We start from the raw sequence: 21486 nt of genomic DNA, 5'->3' as shown, positions 1-21486 counted from the left end.
CATTTTTTCTCTCAGACTCCCTCTAAATACTACTATAACCCACAAAAAGATCTGACCAAATTCAATAAGAAAAATTTGCACAAATGCAGAAAATCAGGCAGGGGGCAAATACTTTTTCATGGCACTGTATGTTAATTTAAGCAAACACATTTAAAAAAAAGTACAGTAAATTTAAGAGTCATACTGTTAAATTGCATCTTGAATTGCTTTAATCAGAAAACAGAGGACATTGGGGAAACACAGCAGCAGCTCAAAGTCAAACAGCCCTGTGTGTTTTTCTGATAACAAACAAGCTGAAACTCGGAGCAGCTGATTCAAATTCAGCGCCGTTTTGAGACACGGGCGAGGGGAGGAGCCGACAGCACAGCAGAACAACGCAGTTAAACGAGGCAGTCTTCCCAGCGACAGCGAGTGGAAGCGACAGCGAGTGGGAGAAGTACAGCGTGGAAAAGTACAGAGCAGTTTCGAAGCAGTTTGAAAGCAGGTTGACGGCTGCAGAAGAAACTAAACTTCAAAAAAAAAAAACCCTCAACATGGTCTTCAAGCCAGTAATCTGTGACACCTGCTTGATGTGGGAAATCCGAGAAAACCCAGCGGAGCTAAACCAAGTGTGCGTAAAGTGCCGCGCGATCCAGGATTTGCATAAACTAGTAAGTATGCTAGAAATGGAGCTGGAAGAAGTGAGACAGCAACAGGATCTTGAGGAACTGGCACACCCACAATTCATGGAAGTCTGCATCACCCCTAACAGACTGAAAGCCACCAGGGAGATAGAAGGTCAGAACAGCTGGGTTCAGGTAGGCAGAAGCAGGGAAAAAAAGAAACTTCGTCAAACACAACCACCAGAAATCAAAACAACCAACAGATTTGAGTCACTTCAGAATTTTGATGAGCAGAACCAACAACAAGAGAATGAAAGGAACAACATCCAGGACCCTATTGACAGTGGTGACAAGACAGTAAAAAGAAGGGAGGTCATGATTGTTGGGGACTCCATATTGAGAAACACAGCAAGTTCAATTCGCAGTTTGGACCCCCTTACTACAACAGTGTGCTGCCTTCCGGGAGCCTCGGTCAAGCACATCACTGAGAACGTGGACAGGCTCCTAGAACGAACAGGAGACGACCCGGTAGTAGTCGTCCACATCGGTACAAACAACATTGGAAGAGACAGACCAAAATCCCTGCAAAACAAATTCAGAGAGCTAGGAAGGAAATTAAAAGAGAAAACCAAAACTGTGGTATTTTCTGGTATACTACCCGCACCTTGCAAAGGACCATATGGACAGCTGGAAATAATTAATCAAAACGCATGGCTGAAGACGTGGTGCACACGGGAAGGCTTCACCTATCTTGATCATTGGACCACATTCTACAACGAGGACTATCTGTATAGACGGGATGGACTGCATTTAAATAACAAGGGAACTAGTCTACTTGGAGAAAAGATCCTCGAGCAGGTTCGGAAGCATTTAAACTAGAAAGGAAGGGGGGAGAAATCAACAAAAAAACAGAAGGGAGACCGCATCAAAACAAGAACAACAACTCAGGTAAGACAACCATTAAATGTATTTATCTAAATGCTAGAAGTATCAGAAACAAACAAGTTCTAGAACTTCAAGCTACTGCACTAACAGGTAACTATGATGTGATAGGTGTTACAGAAACGTGGTTGTCTGAGAGTGATGGGGACGAATATAATATTTGTGGGTATACACTGTATAGGAAAGACAGGCAGGACAGAAGAGGAGGAGGGGTAGCGCTATACATAAGAAACAGTCTTGAAGCCCAGGTGTTAAACCTGGACAAAGAAAATAAAACCGAATCAATATGGGTCAGAATAACAGACAAAAATTCAAAAGGCATAATAATAGGAGCATGCTATAGACCGCCAGATTCAGACGGTGAGCAAAATAATCTGTTATACAATGACATTAGAAATGTGTGTAGCAAAGGAGAAGCCATACTAATGGGGGATTTCAACTTCCCCCAAATAAAATGGGAAAACCCGGTGGGTAGCACGAAGGATGAAATAGAAATGGTGGAAATGACAAATGACTGCTTCCTAACACAATTTGTCAAGGCACCCACTAGAGGGGAGGCATGCCTTGATTTAGTCTTTTCAAATAACGAAGATAGAATAACTAAAACAGAGGTCAGAGAACCACTGGCAAACTCAGACCACAACATGGTCTCATTTGAAGTGTTTTTTAAAACCCCAAAAGTAATGACTAAAGCTAAGGTTTACAATTTTAAAAAGACAAACTATGAAGGAATGAAACAGAGACTAACAGAAGTAGATTGGAGTAAAATAGAGAAAACACCCACAGAAGAAGGATGGTTGTTCTTCAAAAATGTAGTACTAGAGGCGCAAAACAATTACATCCCTAAAGTAGACAAAATCTAAATGTAAAACTAAATTGCCAAAATGGTTTAATAGATCAATTAAAAAAAATATTCAGCGAAAAAAGGCACTTTACAGAGCATTAAAAAAGGACCAAAAAGAAAGTACACAGAAAGAGTACACAGAACTGCAAATGCAAGTCAAAAAGGAAGTTAGAAAGGCCAAGAGAGAAATAGAAATGAACATTGCTAAGGGAGCTAAAACCAATTCCAAAATGTTTTTCCAATATTACAACAGCAAGAGAACATTCAAAGAGGAGATTAAATGTTTAAGAGATACAAATGGCAAAATCGTAGAGGAAGAAAAAAAAAATAGCAAATATGTTAAATGATTACTTTTCACAAGTTTTTACAAAGGAAGATACTGACAACATGCCCCACATGTCATCCAGTTCCTATCCAGTTTTAAATAACTTTAGCATAACTGAGGCAGAAGTGTTAAAGGGACTAGGAGCTCTTAAAATAAACAAATCCCCTGGGCCGGATGAGATCCTCCCAGTAGTACTCAAAGAAATGAAAGAAGTAATTTACAAACCGCTAACCAAGATCATGCAGCAGTCTCTTGACACAGGGGTGGTACCGACAGACTGGAAAATTGCAAACGTAATACCGATCCACAAAAAAGGAAACAAAACTGAACCAGGTAACTACAGACCAGTAAGCCTGACTTCTATTATATGCAAACTTATGGAAACTATAATAAGATCCAAAATGGAAAATTACCTATATGGTAACAGGGTACTGGGAGACAGTCAACATGGTTTTAGGAAAGGGAGATCGTGCCTAACTAACTTGCTTGATTTTTTTGAGGATGCAACATCCATAATGGATAATTGCAAAGCATATGACATGGTTTATTTAGATTTCCAGAAAGCTTTTGACAAAGTCCCGCACAAAAGATTAATTCTCAAACTGAACGCAGTTGGGATTCAAGGAAACACATGTACATGGATTAGGGAGTGGTTAACATGTAGAAAACAGAAAGTACTGATTAGAGGAGAAACCTCAGAATGGAGTGTGGTAACCAGCGGTGTACCACAGGGATCAGTATTAGGTCCTCTGCTATTCCTAATCTACATTAATGATTTAGATTCTGGTATAGTAAGCAAACTTGTTAAATTTGCAGACGACACAAAAGTAGGAGGAGTGGCAAACACTGTTGCAGCAGCAAAGGTCATTCAAAATGATCTAGACAAGATTCAGAACTGGGCAGACACATGGCAAATGACATTTAATAGAGAAAAGTGTAAGGTACTGCACGCAGGAAATAAAAATGTACATTATAAATATCATATGGGAGATATTGAAATTGGAGAAGGAATCTATGAAAAAGACCTAGGAGTTTTTGTTGACTCAGAAATGTCTTCATCTAGGCAATGTGGGGAAGCTATAAAAAAGGCTAACAAGATGCTCGGATACATTGTGAAAAGTGTTGAATTTAAATCAAGGGAAGTAATGTTAAAACTGTACAATGCACTTGTAAGACCTCATCTTGAATATTGTGTGCAGTTCTGGTCACCTCGCTATAAAAAAGGATATTGCTGCTCTAGAAAGAGTGCAAAGAAGAGCGACCAGAATTATTCCGGGCTTAAAAGGCATGTCATATGCAGACAGGCTAAAAGAATTGAATCTGTTCAGTCTTGAACAAAGAAGACTACGTGGCGACCTAATTCAAGCATTCAAAATTCTAAAAGGTATTGACAGTGTCGACGCAAGGGACTTTTTCAGCCTGAAAAAAGAAACAAGGACCAGGGGTCACAAATGGAGTTTAGAAAAAGGGGCATTCAGAACAGAAAATAGGAGACACTTTTTTACACAGAGAATTGTGAGGGTCTGGAATCAACTCCCCAGTAATGTTGTTGAAGCTGACACCCTGGGATCCTTCAAGAAGCTGCTTGATGAGATTTTGGGATCAATAAGCTACTAACAACCAAACGAGCAAGATGGGCCGAATGGCCTCCTCTCGTTTGTAAACTTTCTTATGTTCTTATGTTCTTTGGACAAATCTCCTAGTATGCAAAAGTTAAATCTTTGTGATCTGTGACAAAGAATTTAATAAAAGAAGCTCTCCGTACAGCCAGGTTAGTTCAGGTCATTGTACAGCTACAGCTGTCTTGCTCAGTCCTGATTCATTCATTAGGCAGGGTATGACCTGCATTAGTAACAAAAACAAAGCACACCAGGGGCAAATATACACTATAAGTGGAATAAGACCTATCGATTTGTTGGTTAAAATATGCAGCAGTGGAATGGTTAATTGTACTGGACACTGTCGATAATGGAACTTTACTAAGCAAATCACAGAATACAACTGTGTATCCATTATACAGTACATATAAAGCAGGAACTTAAAGTCACATGACCTCAATGTGCCATCCATATTAGGTCAGAGGTCAATGTCACCATCACCAGCACATTAGTATGCAGGGTTTACATAACCTTGAAAATTTTAAGTCAGACACCCAACCTTTTTTCTGAAAATTGACAGATGCTGTGACAATTTTGTAGGCTGCCCATGTTTCCGTATTCAATTTGGCGCCACCCTCGTATTGACGCCGCAGTCATATATCAGCTTTATAATAGAGGCAATAAACATTTATTGTTGCTCTGCCTCTGATTTTGAATCATCCTCTGATCCTATGCAGCCCTGTCAGTTATTATCAAAGACTGCATGGTTAACTGGTGGTCTGCATAAACCTGCATTATACTACTGCATAAAACACTGGCGTCTGCACTGGTTTCAATTGTAACCTTCTTTAAGGCTACTAATTGTTCCATTCTTGGGCATACCAAATTCCATTTGTTCCCACTTTTTATCAACATATTAATAATTAAATATGGCATTTGAAGATAAACATAATGTTGCTAGTTAAATTAAGTAAATTTAATAAATATTACTACAAATATTTTTTTTTCAGTCAGGCTCTTGTTGCTGTAATAGTAAATAAAGCACCTGAAGACACTTCAAACCTGCCATAATGTTTATAGACATCACTTGGCTCATTGCTGGCATTAAAATAAGCAGAAAAACCTAAGAACTATTACAAGAGTTCAGAAAACCAAATGTCCAGCATATTTGTGAGAATCATATTTACAGTCCTCCACTAACACAGTAGTTCAGTCTACAAATAAAGGTGTTTTGAAAAGACTTGTTTAGCTTATTGCTGGCATTTACAATAACAATAAATATGAAACAGTTTAGTAACAGTCCAGCAATGTCATGTGAGAGTACTTCACACATTAAGTTTAGAGTTTTACTGGCATTATAATAACAACCAGGATAAAATATGAAACACTGATAAAGATGTGTTGACTGACTCATTGCTCTAAACCAGGTTAACTGCTATGTATTACCCGATTGTAATTCAAATAGCGCCCTTTTTAATGTAAACGCATAATTAATCCTCTCAATTGTTTCTTTCCTAATTTTGCAGTATTGTTTCCAAGATTCGCGCACGGCATCCGTTGCTTCTCAGTCGACACCGGGGGGGGAAGCACTTGAAAAAGTCAGTGGGCCCCGAGGATTGGGAGACACTTGCTTCAAGGGGACAGTCCAGGAAGCAACAGACTTGGCCTTGCGGCCTATTCTTCAAAGTGTGGCTGATACCACTGTTGTCTTTAATACTCTTAAAAATGAGGTTACTGATATTGCAGAACTTAACTGAAGACAACACCATAGCAGATCTTTGCCAGCAAAAAGGTGAAATTAATCAATGCAATCGTATTGACACAATAGACAGAAATCGTTGTTGCAATACAAGACTGGTGGGCCTACCGGAGGGAGTCGAAGGTGATGACCATGTTCGCTTTCTTCAAAAAGAAATTCCACGTTGGTTCTGGCAATGAAGTCTAATGGCGATCACCCCTCTCTGAAGCTAAACAGAGCGCATTGCATTTACTCTGGTGGTAATAGAGATTCCAGTCGGGACCGCACTTTGATATTTCAGTGCTGATGTTACACTGACCAACAGCGCATTTTTCAGGCTGATTGAAAATCAGACCAGGTTAACATCCAAGGTCGTAAACTGTCTTTCTATGTGGATTATTCTTCCGTTACTGCTGCAAAGAGGAGGGCGTTTGGTGAAGCTTCGTTCCCATGGAGTTAATAACTTTTTAGTACTCCCTGCTGTTCTGAAGGTTACTCACGACAGAGCGCGCTTGTTCTTTAACACTTAGGATGAGGTTGCGGTTTTCCTCGGCCAACATTTCTAGGATTTTGCAGTGCCTGCGGATTTCACTGCACGCAAGGCCCTGCAGTTCCCTTTGAAGACGACTGACTAATTTGCCTATTGCTGTTATGGTATATGGTACCGTCAATATATAGAAATGATTATGCTTTATAGTTATGTCCGTTACCATTGTAAGGAACTTGACAAAGTATTTTTTTTCTTGCTTTTTTTCTGCCATTGTACAGGACTTTACAGCGACTTTCCATAACCGGGTTAGTCCATAGTCGGGTTGATTTGACATTTCGTCTTTATTACTGTCATTGTTATTATTATTTTCTTCTACCTCATGTTATCCAGAGCCAAACCTTTAATTTCTTCATTCACCATCTTGACAAAAAAGCGTTGTATAGTGTAAACTGTTTTTAAATAAATGTCTCTTTTCTTTGTAAATTTCTCTGTTGCAACTGTACATGTTCGATATCCCACGATTTATGAAGCACTCAGCTCAAGGTTTGAATCATTCACCTCAAATAGGGCCATGGCGATTTCCAAATGTTTGAATGCCTAACATAGTATTTTGGACACAGTTTTCTCTAGATACCATTCAAATTTGATTGATTCACTTCATTCCAGGAGTCACCATTGTTTTTCACTGCATGGTAGATGTTGAAGCCTTTCCACAATTCTTAAAGAGTTGTCCCACCTTCAAAATCAGTTGCCCTGATGGCCTAGGCAAATGTTCATCTAAGATAATAGGCCTTTAAGGGGCAAATACCCTCTGATCCATAGGCTGTAGCAAAGAGTTGGTGATAGGGGGCAGATAGACCACTTTCATGTTGGGGTGCAAGTCATCAAGGTGAACAGGATGGCCAGGAGCATTGTCGAGGATCAACAACATTTTCAATACAAGACTTATGGCAATAATCCTTCACAGCTGGCACAAAATAATGACTAAACCAGTCCTCGATCCCAGTTACCCAAGCCTTACAGTTGGACTTCCAAATGACTGGAAGGAATCCCTCTGAATAACCCTTGATTGCCCTAAGGTTTTCTGAATGGTATATAATTAAGTGTTTTGAGTTTAAAATCACCCACAGCATTGGCACCTAGCAGAAGAGTGGGTATATCCTTAGCAGCTTTGTAACCGGGCAATGATACTTTAGCAATGTATGTTCTAGATGGCATTTTTTTCCAATAGAGCAGGGGTCTCAAACTCAATTTACATGCAGGCCAATGTCAACCCTGAAATCCTAAGGATGTTCAATGACATCACGAAAGATGGTATTGGTTAAAAAAAGATAACCTTCTTTCATGAAGTGTTACACTGAACTGTCATAGAACTTTTTTACAATCTGGGTTTGCCAAAGATTTTTTAGTGCTTGCCAGACTCCTGGCAACGCTTCAGTTCTGTGAGTCTGTTGACGTTTGGCCTCGGTGACTAAGCAGTTGAAACCTTCAGGATCACAGCAAGGTGTGTGTCAGATAATTCTGTTCTGTATTTTGACTTGTTTATACTCATAATGGAAAAAAGTTTCTCACAAATGTATGTGCTGCCGAACAGAGCCATGGTTTTCTGAAGTTTTTGCAAAGCTGTGGGAAAGATGGTGGTAGCTGCTTGAAGAACTGTGTGACATCTCTTTGGGCTTCCTTGAATTTATTCTTCAGAGGTGAGTTGCATTGCAGATCAAAGAGCTCCATCTGTAAATCACTTGGTGCTGTTTCCACTAAAAATGGATCAGCCAATAACTGGAAGCTTACTCTATGCCTTCTGAAATCTGCAAACCGCTGACCAAATTCTTCCAAAAGTAGGTCAAGTTTAGCAGCATATTCAGCACCACTGAACTGCATTTCAATGTCCAGCTCTTCCAAAATCAGTGTGATTACTCTGAGAAATCTGATTTTTCCAGTTTCATTTTAGTTGTGAATGATCACATCATCAACCACTGTTGTCACAAGCTGACCAGGACCTTGTAGCTTCAGGTTTAGGTTATTCAACTCTTGGGTGATATCAACAAGGAAAACAAGATCCATCATCCATTTTGTGTCTTCAAGCTCTGACTGAGGCATATTAATCTACTCCATAAACCTTTTCACCTCTGTTTTTAACTCAAAGAATCTCTTTAAGACAGTGCCCCTGCTTAGCCAACATACCTCTGTGAAGTACAGCAAGTCACCATATTTGGATTCAATTTCCTCCAAGAAAGCACTGTCTGTGCTGCAAGCCCCTGGAGCGAATGTAGTTCACACATTTCACAACAACAGGCATAACACTGTCGAGCTTCAAAGATTTACTGCACAGTGCCTGCTGGTGAATGATGCAGTGTAATGCTACTGGTTGCTCTGCGCTTTGTTCTTCCATCTTTTTTTGCACAAGCGCTACCAACCCGTTCTTTTTCCCAATTATTGCTGGGGCTCCATCTGTTGTTAAGCCTGCTAAAGAATGCCATCTCAGACCAGCGTGTTCTAGTGCTTCTAAGGTTTTGAAAGATCTAACTTGCTTTTGTTCTACCGCACATTGTAGAAAGGCTTAGCAGTTCTGCCGTGACTTTAATATCAACACCCCTCACAAATATCGCCAGCTGCACACTGTCAACCAAATCGGTGCTCTCATCAAGCAGTATGCACTGAATGCTTTGCCTTTCTCGCAGAGCTGCTCCTCAAGATCTTTAGAAAGCTCAACAACAAGCTCTGCTACTGTATTTGCAGGCTGGCTAATATTACTAAAACTCTTTTGTCAATTGTTAATGCACAAAATGTTGAGACATTCACTGTCACCAAGCTGTCAGTTCAGTTGCTCCTCCCAGACACACGTCGGTCTGTATGGTTTCTTTTCTCTGCTGTAAACCAGGACTGTGTCAATTTACAGTAGCTAATGAGACAGTTCTTAAAGTGGTAGCAACGTATTACAACAGAACTAACGATAAACAATGCACAACATCACCTACACACATTTTACAACTGTTTACTTGAGTTTTACGCATGCAGCTCCATGCGGGCCAGATTAAATAACTTTTGTAACTATTTAGCGGGCTGGATTGCTGCGCTGTGTGGGCCACTTGTGGCCCGTGGGCCACTACTTTGAGACCCCTGCAATAGAGCCCTATTTCGTCCACATTAAACACTTGATGTGCACAATACCCACCCTCTTTAATAATCTGAGCTAATGTCTCAGGAAAACTACGAGCTGCCTCCTCATCAGCACAAGCAGCTTCACCACTCACCTTCATATTATGCAAATTAGCGCCTGCTTTAAATCTAGAAAACCAACCCCTGCTTGCATTAAAAGGTTCAGCTTTAAAACTCTCCCCCAGTTCTTGCCCATAAAGACTCCTAGCCTTTTCTTGAATGAATGCCAAATTCAAGGGCATATACGGCATTGAGTCTGATCCTCAATCCAAACAATCAGAAGTTTTTCAACCTCGGCAGTAAGTCCCTCACGCTGCTTGGCTATCACTGTTGCCTGCATTGCAGCAGAGCCTTAACATGCTCCTTAATTCTTACCTTATCTTTTCTGATTCTCTCCACCGATGTACAAGGGATATCCAAGGCTCGACCAATTTCGGTAGCCGTCTCACCTTTTTCGGAAAGCTTGATAATGTTCAACTTTGTTTCCATTGTAATGGTTCTACGTTTTAGAACCCGAAATATCTCCCCCCATTAGTTTCTTCTTATCAGACATTGTTAAAGGCAAATCAATTCTAAAAAAAAACAGTTACATGCCGAAAAAACCAAACACTAAGTGACTGAGTCAGGACGACCACGGCAGGTACTGCGGTTCGAACAACGAGCGAGCGCACAGGACACGTGTCTTGTGTCTCACTGTGTCATAAATGCCGTATCGATGTCGTAAAGTCGAAGCGGGGTAACAATGCAAAAGAGTAGTAAGTGCCGTGCATCATAAGTACAGGAGCGACTGTGTGTGTGTGTGTGTGTGTGTGTGTGATATATATATATATATAGAGAGAGAGAGAGAGAGAGAGACACACACACACACACACACACACACACACACACACACACATATATATGTATTCAATTATGTATTCATTAACAAAAACTTTGTTAAAATAACGTTAAGGTTTCAGTTCAAAATCACAAAAGTCAGGAAATGTGACGTTAAGGCACGCAACCTTAACTCACCCCTATTATGCCTATGCATCACATCAGATATATGTCAGCAATGACTAACCACATGACAAATGCTCCACCATTACACTGGAAAAAAAAAATCTCTGTAAACGGAAAGTACAGATTAGAGGAGAAACCTCAAAATGGAGTGTGGTAACCAGTGGTGTACCACAGGGATCAGTATTAGGTCCTCTGCTATTCCTAATCTACATTAATGATTTAGATTCTGGTATAGTAAGCAAACTTGTTAAATTTGCAGACAACACAAAAATAGGAGGAGTGGCAAACACTGTTGCAGCAGCAAAGGTCATTCAAAATGATCTAGACAAGATTCAAAACTGGGCAGACACATGGCAAATGACATTTAATAGAGAAAAGTGTAAGGTACTGCACGCAGGAAATAAAAATGTACATTATAGATATCATATGGGAGATACTGAAATTGGAGAAGGAATCTATGAAAAAGACCTAGGAGTTTTTGTTGACTCAGAAATGTCTTCATCTAGACAATGTGGGGAAGCTATAAAAAAGGCCAACAAGATGCTCGGATACATTGTGAAAAGTGTTGAATTTAAATCAAGGGAAGTAATGTTAAAACTGTACAATGCACTAGTAAGACCTCATTTTGAATATTGTGTTCAATTCTGGTCACCTCGCTATAAAAAAGATATTGCTGCTCTAGAAAGAGTGCAAAGAAGAGCGACCAGAATTATTCCGGGCTTAAAAGGCATGTCATATGCAGACAGGCTAAAAGAATTGAATCTGTTCAGTCTTGAACAAAGAAGACTACGCGGCGACATAATTCAAGCATTCAAAATTCTAAAAGGTATTGACAATGTCGACCCAAGGGACATTTTCGACCTGAAAAAAGAAACAAGGACCAGGGGTCACAAATGGAGATTAGACAAAGACATTCAGAACAGAAAATAGGAGGCACTTTTTTACACAGAGAATTGTGAGGGTCTGGAATCAACTCCCCAGTAATGTTGTTGAAGCTGACAACCTGGGATCCTTCAAGAAGCTGCTTGATGAGATTCTGGGATCAATAAGCTACTAACAACCAAACGAGCAAGATGGGCCGAATGGCTTCCTCTCATTTGTAAACTTTCTTTTACCAAATGCATTTGAATATGTATCTCACTCAGCAAAAGGAATGTTTGTTTTTTCTAGAACAGTGTCATGGAAAATGAGGACCAAACTCTTCTTGTGTCGTTATTGTCATATGAATTCCTAACAGCCGCTGACGGCACAATATTCTGCATGCCAATAAACACACCCAGGTAATGTCCTTCTGGGCAGTCTTGGTGGAGCATCTGTCATGTGATTAGTCGTTTGCTATGTCATTACTGATGTCATGTATGACATCATATCTGATGCGAATTACAGGCATAATAGGTGTGAGTTAAGGTTGCGTTCAACCTCAACGTCCCATTTCCTGAAATGCAACCTTAGCGTTATTTTAACAAAGCTTTTGTTACTGAATTTACTTTACTCTACTACAGTATCAATTTCTAAAGTCCTACATACATGGAAATAAATATGTTATACAGCATCCCATGAAGTATAGACCACACAAAAAAAGGCAACCAGCCTGGTATAATGCAGGTGAAACAGGGCTGTTCTAAGAGAGCTAATTAAAACACTGCATCCCAACACATTTTTTGTTTTTCAGCTAGGTTCAGAAACTTAAAAATGTGAGTCAGCTACTTAAATGTTTCAACTAGCTCATTACAGTCTTGATGAAAAAATATGTCCCTATGCACTACTATTATACAGCACAGCAATCCAGTAATGTAGTCTACTTCCAGCTGCGGCGTAAATAGCAACTTCATACAGCACCGTATTTAATTTAAATATTCTATTGACATGCAGCTGTTTGTACCCTGTTTTGTGAAGGGTTTGTTATCGGTAATTTTTTTTTTTAAATAGGATTTGAGTGCATATTTGTGCAGCCAGCTAAATTACTTTTTTATATTAAAATACACATTTTTAAACCTCCCCACACACAAAAGGTGTCATGTTCTGTGACCTTGTGGCAAACTGCGACTTAAGTCTGCTTAGGCCTTCTTTGTTCCATCTGGTCTCCGTAGGCTCTCTCTTTCGCTATTGCAGGTTATGGACAAAAGGTATGTGCTAATCAAATTTAACTTACACATTGAATTCCACTTGGGACTTAACACTATGGCAGTGCTGTCTTCAGCTTGAGCTGAGGCGAGAGAGAGCGAACAAAAGACCACGTACAAATGCACGTCCAATAGTGACACTGAATATCACTAGTGCGTATCGCATGATACGACACCCCCCCTTTTCAAAGGTTTTTTCTTTTTTTTTTTTTTTTTTTTTAAACAAAAGATTTTTTTTTTTTTTTTAAATGGCATAGTCATATAACGACTCGATAGTACCAGCTGTCTACCAGACCTGGTAACCCGAACGTCAGCTCCAGGCTGTGCAGGAACAGCAAAATCATTTTGTGTAACATCAATAGCAACACCATCATTTTCACTGGACACAGGAACATTGTCAGTAAGCGACCCCACAGATGAGGCATTAAAGAGAAACTCCTGCAGTTTACTGTGGTCAGCTCTGAGATGCCTCATGTTGCGTCGGTACACTCTGCCAGAGGCAGTTCCCACATCATAGGACCTCCTTGCAAACAGTTTGAACTGTAGCTGGGAACCAGCCCTGTGCAGTTTCAAGGCATACAGGATCACCTGCTTTAAATGGTTTCAGAAGCCTCCCTGTCATAGTAAGCTTTTTGCTTATGTTGCTTCTTGGCCAATTGTTGCGTGGCCTGCCGTACCACACATGGCCTCAGTTTGCGTGACACCACAGGTATGACCCCTTGTTAGACTCTGCCCATAAGCAGTTGAGGAGAGTACTTCATCCTCGAAATGGGGGTCTTGCGAAGGGTGAGAACAGCCAAATGTGGATCAGTGCCTGACTGCATAGCCTTATTCAACACTTGTTTGACAATTTGGACAGTACGTTCAGCTAAACCATTGCTTTGAGTGTAATATGGACTGGAATGAGTAAAAGTGAATCCCCATTTAGTAGCCATCAGGTGTACCTCCTTACTCGCAAAAGGCATGTTGTCTGCCACTACCACCTATCACTATCGCCCCTATTTCGTCTGGCAGCTGCTGGATCTCATGGAATTTGGAACAGTAGTCAATGACTATCAGGTAGCTGTGTGTGTCAAGATCAAATATGTCTGCACCAACCTTTAACCATGGGATGTCAGGAATGTCATGACTAATCAGGAGTAGCGCCTGGCATGGGTCACACTGTTTAACACATAATTCTATATCAGAACCCATATTGGGCCAAAACATGTACTCTTGTGCGTATGCTTTCGTTCTATTGACACCTCGATGTGCAACACGCAATATCTCCAACATCAGTGTTCTAAGGTTAGAAGGAATTACTACTCTGTCTCCAAAGAGCAGCAATCCGTCTTGGACTCGCAATAAGTGCTTGATTGGCCAAAAAGGCTTGGCTATAGGATGGGTTTGAGACAACCTGTCTGGCCAGGCACCATTCAGGAGTTTGTTTATTTCAGTAAACTGAGGATCATTTGCTGTTTCCTCTTGTATTTTTTCTAACATGTTATCTGGCAATGAAACACTTTTCTGTACGCTGTTCACAACCCTGTCTTCAAACTGCTCTATATTCCATTCTGCAAAGTCGCTAGGGAGAGGAGCCCTGGACAGGAGGTCAGCAATAATCACTTTTGACCCTGGAACATTTACTATTAAGAACATAAGAAAGTTTACAAACGAGAGGAGGCCATTCGGCCCATCTTGCTCGTTTGGTTGTTAGTAGCTTATTGATCCCAGAATCTCATCAAGCAGCTTCTTGGAGGATCCCAGGGTGTCAGCTTCAACAACATTACTGGGGAGTTGATTCCAGACCCTCACAATTCTCTGTGTAAAAAAGTGCCTCCTATTTTCTGTTCTGAATGCCCCTTTGTCTAATCTCCATTTGTGACCCCTGGTCCTTGTTTCTTTTTTCAGGTCGAAAATGTCCCTTGGGTTGACATTGTCAATACCTTTTAGAATTCTGAATGCTTGAATTAGGTCGCCGCGTAGTCCTCTTAGTTCAAGACAGAATAGATTCAATTCTTTTACCCTGTCTGCATATAACATGCCTTTTAAACCTGGAATAATTCTGGTCGCTCTTCTCTGCACTCTTTCTAGAGCAGCAATAACTTTTTTATAGCGAGGTGACCAGAACTGAACACAATATTCAAGATGAGGTCTAACTAGTGCATTGTACAGTTTTAACATTACTTCCCTTGATTTAAATTCAACACTTTTCACAATGGATCCGAGCATCTTGTTGGCCTTTTTTATAGCTTCCTGTGACAAAGTGCCCACCCCTGTGTATATTATCTGTTATGTGTTGCGTGTTGTGTGTTTAAATGTTGGTGTATAGACATTGGTACACGGGATATAAACGGGTCTGTGTAACATGAGTGTTTAAAATGTATATGTGTATTTAGGCACGAGGATTGCACAGCACTTCACGTGCAAGTAAAATGTAGTAATATGTGAGCACGGGGAATTGCACTTTATTAATTCACGTGCTGGGATTCAAGTGAATAATTAATTAGTAATTGAATCCCAGCACAACAGTATATATAGAGGCACGTTTTCACATACTCGCGGTTGGGTGTTCGGTGAGTGGAGAACGGGATTGGAGACGGAGGAAATAATAAGTATAATAATAATAATAATAATAATAATAATAATAATAATAACAATGTAACGTATCTGCTCACCGTGTTTGTCTGTCTAGTCCGTTTTGTTTGTCTTTTTGTTTTGGCGACGTGTGTCGTGTCCTGTGTTTGTGTTTGTTTGTACAACCTTTTTATTTTCTGTTCTGTTTATTAAATGCTGAGCGAAACATTCCCTCAGCTCCACCAAACCACACCTCTCTGTCATTCATTCCTTTTCCTGGTTCTGACGCCGCCCACTTCGGCCGTCTCTGTGACACTTCCCCACATTGTCTAGATGAAGACATTTGAGTCAACAAAAACTCCTAGGTCTTTTTCATAGATTCCTTCTCCAATTTCAGTATCTCCCATCTGATATTTATAATGCATATTTTTGTTTCCTGTGTGCAATACCTTACACTTTTCTCTATTAAATGTCATTTGCCATGTGTCTGCCCAGTTCTGAATCTTGTCTAGATCATTTTGAATGACCTTTGCTGCTGCAACAGTGTTTGCCACTCCTCACTCCTAAAATTACAAAGAATTGTAATTTTAGCACAGTAGCGTCTCGTTTTGTGACATCCAGATGTATGGTACCGTGGGGTTTTATTTTAAGACCTCCACAGGCTGTTAACATTATGCTTGTGTGTTCCAAGGGTTTGTTTGCAAACCATGCTTCATATAATGCAAAGGGAAGAACACTAGCATCAGCATCTGTGTCAATTCTGAACTCAATGTCCTTGTTTTGGACTATGAGTTGGATTTTCCGTTGATCCTCTGTGCGTGTATGTTTGTTCCGCTTATGAATCTGGCCAGGGTTCCAATAAAAACCTCATTGACCTGTCGTGTTGGAGTTCTACCGCTAGATGTCGCCCTACACACATTAGCAAAATGATTTATTTTGTTACACGACCTGCATGTTAAACCATATGCGAGGCAAGCTCTGGGCCTGTGGGTTTCCCCGCAGTTACCACAGGATTTTTGTGATGGCTGTCGTGTGTGTTTGTGTCCAGAAATGTAGTCTATGGTTGAAGGATCGACAGTGTCTGATGTTTGTGCCGCTAGTGTTATTACGGTCTGAGAAGCGGGGCTCTCAAGCATTAGTTTTGATTGTGCATGTAAGATTTCTTTGGCTCTGCATAAGTCTATAACCTTTCGATAAGGTTAGATCGGAGACAGTTAAAAGTTTCTCTTTGAGATGGGAGTCCTTTACGTTAAAGACTATTTTGTCTCAACACTGTTTCTTCATTTGTGCCAAAAACACAGTTTTTTTGCCTTTACCCCGAGTTCAGTTACATATTTGTTTAAGGTATGTGAGTCTAACCAAGGGGTGGGCAATAATTTACATATGGGGGCCATTTCACCAATTCTGATAAGTTGTCAGGGCCGTACTTTTTTGTAACGTTACAGAATTCCTAAAATTACTATTGCTACCTTTTTTGTATTATGACGACTACCCCATTATGTTCTGTCCGCTACAAAATAGTGAGATTTAACAACACTTAGCTAACTACATATACTTATTCAAAGTTTGTCTTAGGAAATAATTTATAGTCAAAACCTTTTTGTCAACAGTGCAACAGTCTCTACAGACAGACAAATTGCCTATGGTTTACTGCTCTCGCTTTAATAAAGTTAACCAGTTTTATAACTGTATCCACGATATTTCCTAGTTTCAGAACATTTTTGCAGAGGACCTCTTGGTGAAGAATGCAATGCAGAAAAATGAATTTCTGGTCTGGGTTTGTTTCTGTCACTTGGTCTTGTAATCGTTTCAACAACCCAACATGTCTGCCTGTCAGATTTGGACTCCCGTCAATAGTCACACTCACCAGTTTCTTCCATTTCTATTCTAATTTAGATTCTAACTCTCGTCAAGTGCCAGTGCGAAGTAAGAAAAATCATTTACCTTGCTTTTCAGCTGTTGTTCCAGGTTATCCACGATGTCTTCGACACGCCTCACCACACTTCGCCTTGACAAAGAAATGTTCTGGAACTGCTTTTTCTTATCTTGGCACAATATCCCAGCACATTTAACTAAGCATTGCTTGATAAATTCTCCCTCTGACAATGGTTTGCTGTTTTGAGCAATTTTGTGTGCGATCACATAGCTTGTGATAATTCATAACTCCATCTTTCGCTCCGTATAGCTTTGTGAAACAACTTTGCTCTTTTTGCACTCGAGCAACCATCTTGTTCGCTGTCTTTCCTTTCTCATCGGCAGAGAAGTTTGAATATCTGGATGCATGTTTGCTCTCGAAATGCTGTTTTAGATTGTATTCTTTAATTACAGCCACACTCTCTTTGCAATGTAAGCAGACAGCTTTCCCTGCCACATCAGTAAAGAAGTATTTTGAGGTCCATTGTTTCTTAAATATGTGGCATTCTGCATCAACTTTCCTCCTCTTTGATAAACTCATTTTGAATTATTCTGCTCCCCTACTCACAAGAAAAAATAAACAAATTCCAAGCGCACTACTAGCTATTTTTACCCCTCGCAGTTCTTGATGCGTAACCATAGTAACTGATCAACAACAAATTGCAACATGCTAATGATGACATGGAAGCTGTAGTGGCCGGATTAAACCTCTGAACGGGCCATACTATGCCCACCCCTGGTCTAGCCACTCATGTGCCCAGAATTGGTGTCTTTCAAATATTTCATTGCTTTTAGGTTCACAGTAAGCTTTCAGAGCATTTAGCACCTCACCCACTGTCTGTTTAGCTGGGTCTGCAAAGTGGTCTGACCTGCTTCACTTCTGGCACCATGTCATGTTCTATGACCTCGTGGCAAACTGCTCAGGCCTTCTTTGTTCTGTCTGGTTTCCGTAGGCTCTCCATTTTGCTATTGCAGGTCCTGGACATCCAACTACTGCTCCGGAACACAGGACCCAGGACAAAGGTATGTGCTAAACAGATTTAACTTTATTACCATTGACTTCACTATGGCAGTGCTGTCTTCAGCTTGAGCTGAGGCGAGAGAGAGTGTTACAATATGAACGTTCCTTTATACCCTTCCAAAAGACCACATGCACATGCACATCCAATAGTGACACTGCTTCAATAGTGCATATCACATGATATGACAAAAGGCACCAAAGATGCTTAGATGCAGTAATCTGCCAAATGGGAGTAGTAAAAGTCCAGTAGTTTTTTACCTACAGGTGAATAATAAAAAACGATCTCCCGGCACCAAACTTACATGAAGAACCACCCGTTTATTAAAAGTGCTGTAGCTCAAAAACTACCGGACAGAATAACACAAAACATGTAGAAAAAACTCAGAATACCGATCAGACCTGAAATTCAAAACAGCAGGTAGATTGATTGAAATTAACCCTACTTTTGAAACTGCACAAAATAGGGGCTTATAACGGAAAGAACATTGCAACCATAACTATGGCAGGACTACCACCCTGCCATAATTCACTCTACTGTCACAAATACGTTTTTTATAGCACTTTATAGACAGTGTGGTAAAAACAGTGACACAATTTTTGGCTGTGAAGTTACACTTATTAAACCTCTGCGCACATTAAGGTCGGCAACGCTGAACTTTTGTGCCTCCTAAAGGTAAAATTGAAAAGGAGAGGAGAAAGTGTTTTTAGCTTTAATGCACCCAGACTGTGGAACTCTTTGCCTCCCACTATTAAGGCCCTGCTTCGGTCAGTCTTTTTAAATCAAGATTAAAGACTCACTTTCATAGATTAGCTTTTTTAATCCAATTTAGATATAAAGTTGATGGTAATTTTTTATCTGATAAATTTTGTATTTTATCTATCATTCTGTAAAGAAATTAAATAAAATAAATAAATATTGTGCAATGTTATCTATATACATACATTTAAATATAATTAGGGCTTTTTTTGTTGAGTTCCGTTTTTTTTTCAGGTTTATTATTTGGCAAAATCATTTCTTTTTGGTTATAAAAAATAAACACCACTCAAAACGCACATAGTAGCAATGTCTCCGCACACTGCCAGCCTTCTGAAAGCCATTTTCTTTATGAAAAATATATATTAGCAAAATTCAGGTTTACAGTTAAAAAAAAAAAAATTCTAAATAGGTCTTCAGGGGTGTGTTTCAGTTATTGGTTAAATTGAAAACTTCAAACCCTAATTATAGTCAAACAACAAAATCTCACAAACCTCCTCCATTCCATCGGCTCCCGTGAAAGCTGCTGTGCCAGTGAGTGGTAGAGGGAAGTAAACAAATTCTGATCCCCAGCACCTAAATATCAGGAAAGAAAATATGATTAATGCTTTATTAGTGTTTCTATTTTAGCATGTGTACAGTTGAACTGTGATTTACGTGACCAGTATAAGCAAGTACCGTCAATCTTACCATTGAAAACTCTAACTGAATTTGCTTTCGTTTTTAAACTGTTAGTTTAAATCAGTAATTCATTATGTAATGCACTGACAAACAACAGCTATTATTAAATTACTAGTGCTCTTAAAACCATGCAACCTTCCTAAGATAGGAAACTGGTCTGCAGTATTTTCTAAAAGTATTCCCGTTATTCCCTATCGACTCTAAAATCTGTTCCTGCTTTTTTGTGTTTATCTAAAGATATAGAAGTGATTCTAAAGAGTGCTAAACAGATAATTATCTCATCAGATAAGATAAGATATCTCATCATAAAATTAATTGACTTCCTTCCATTTTGATGTACTTGTCCCACCATGCATAGATAATTTCAGCCCTGTAAGTTGGAAAAAATAGTTTTGGCCAAAACACAATACAGGGTTTACAGTCCTGCTTCAATGAAATCAAAGACGACTTGACTTAAACTCAGCCCCTTGGCAGATGGAAACAATCTAATATTTATAATATTTTTTACATCACAGTTTTTTTCACTTTTGTGAAATAACATTTTTAAATGTCTGACCCTTTACCTTTTGTGTAATGTTTCAGGTCTGATATGGTTCTAGAAGCCCCGCGGCAGTCGTTTTGTTGGTTTTTGGATTTAAAATGTAATTTTCTCATATATCTTTCTGTCCGTATGTATAAAATATTTTCACAAAGCATGAAACACGGGAGTGCAAAAATATAGGAGATTTATTACATTATACCTAAAAGCCCTGGGAGCAATCACAATGACAGCCTCACAGATTCCAGATTTTATTGTGTTACAACATGGAATCAAAATGGATTTAATTAGGAGTTTTTGCCACTGATCAACACAAAAAAGTCCATAATGTCAAAGTGAAAAATAAAATCTACAAATTGTTCTAACTTAATTACAAATACAAAACAGAAAATAACTGACTGCATAAGTATTCACCCCCTTGAGCCAATATTTGGTAGAGGCACCTTTGGCAGCAATTACAGCCATGAATCAATTTGGAGAAGTCTCTACCAGCTTTGCACATCTGGACACTGCAATTTTTGCCAATTTTTCTTTGCAAAATTACTCCGTCAAGTTGGATGGGGACCTTTGGTGAACAGCAATTTTCAACTCTTTCCACATATTCTCAATTGAATTGAGGTACAGGCTTTGACTGGGCCACTCCAGGACACTAACTTTTTTGTTTTTAAGCCACTCCAGTGTGGCTTTGGCTGTATGTTTGGGGTCATTGTCCTGCTGGAAGATGAACCTGCTCCCAAGTCCCAGGTCTCTTGCAGACTTCAGCAGGTTTTCCTCCAGGATTTATCTGTACTTTGCTGCATCCATTTTGCCCTCTAGCTTCACGAGCTTTCCAGGCCCTGAAGCAGAGAAGCATCCGCATACTTCACTGTAGGGATGGTGTTCTCAAAGGGTGATGTGCTGTGTGACTTGCGCCAAACATAGCGCTTAGCATTGAAGCCAAAAATCTCTATTTTGGCCTCATCAGACCATAGAATCTTCTTCCACTTGGTCTCAGTCTCCCACATACCTTCTGGCAAACTCTAGCCGAGATTTGATGTGAATTTTTTTCAACCACGCCTTTCTTTTTGCCACTCTCCCATAAAGGCCAGTTTTGTGAAGCACCCGGGCTATTGTTGCCGTATGCATAGTGTCTCCCAGCTCAGCCATGGAAGACTGTAACTCCTTTAGAGTTTCCATAGGTCTCTTGGTGGCCTCCCTGA

General features: G+C 39.8%; 1 protein-coding gene across 1 annotated transcript in view; it reads right to left on the bottom strand.

The window, feature by feature from the left end:
* Nucleotides 1–21486, bottom strand: part of LOC121327812 (trafficking protein particle complex subunit 10-like) — a 142538-nt gene that overhangs the window by 102036 nt on the left and 19016 nt on the right. The window contains exon 2 of the mRNA XM_041272020.1: nucleotides 19563–19644. Within this exon, the coding sequence (XP_041127954.1) occupies nucleotides 19563–19644 (82 nt within the window). The remainder of the gene's footprint in view (nucleotides 1–19562; nucleotides 19645–21486) is intronic.

The sequence above is a fragment of the Polyodon spathula genome, chromosome 15 (genome assembly GCF_017654505.1).
Source record: "Polyodon spathula isolate WHYD16114869_AA chromosome 15, ASM1765450v1, whole genome shotgun sequence".
NCBI lineage: Eukaryota > Metazoa > Chordata > Actinopteri > Acipenseriformes > Polyodontidae > Polyodon > Polyodon spathula.
The sequence above is the reverse complement of the archived record's forward strand: the minus strand, read 5'-3'. Positions and strand labels throughout refer to the sequence as shown.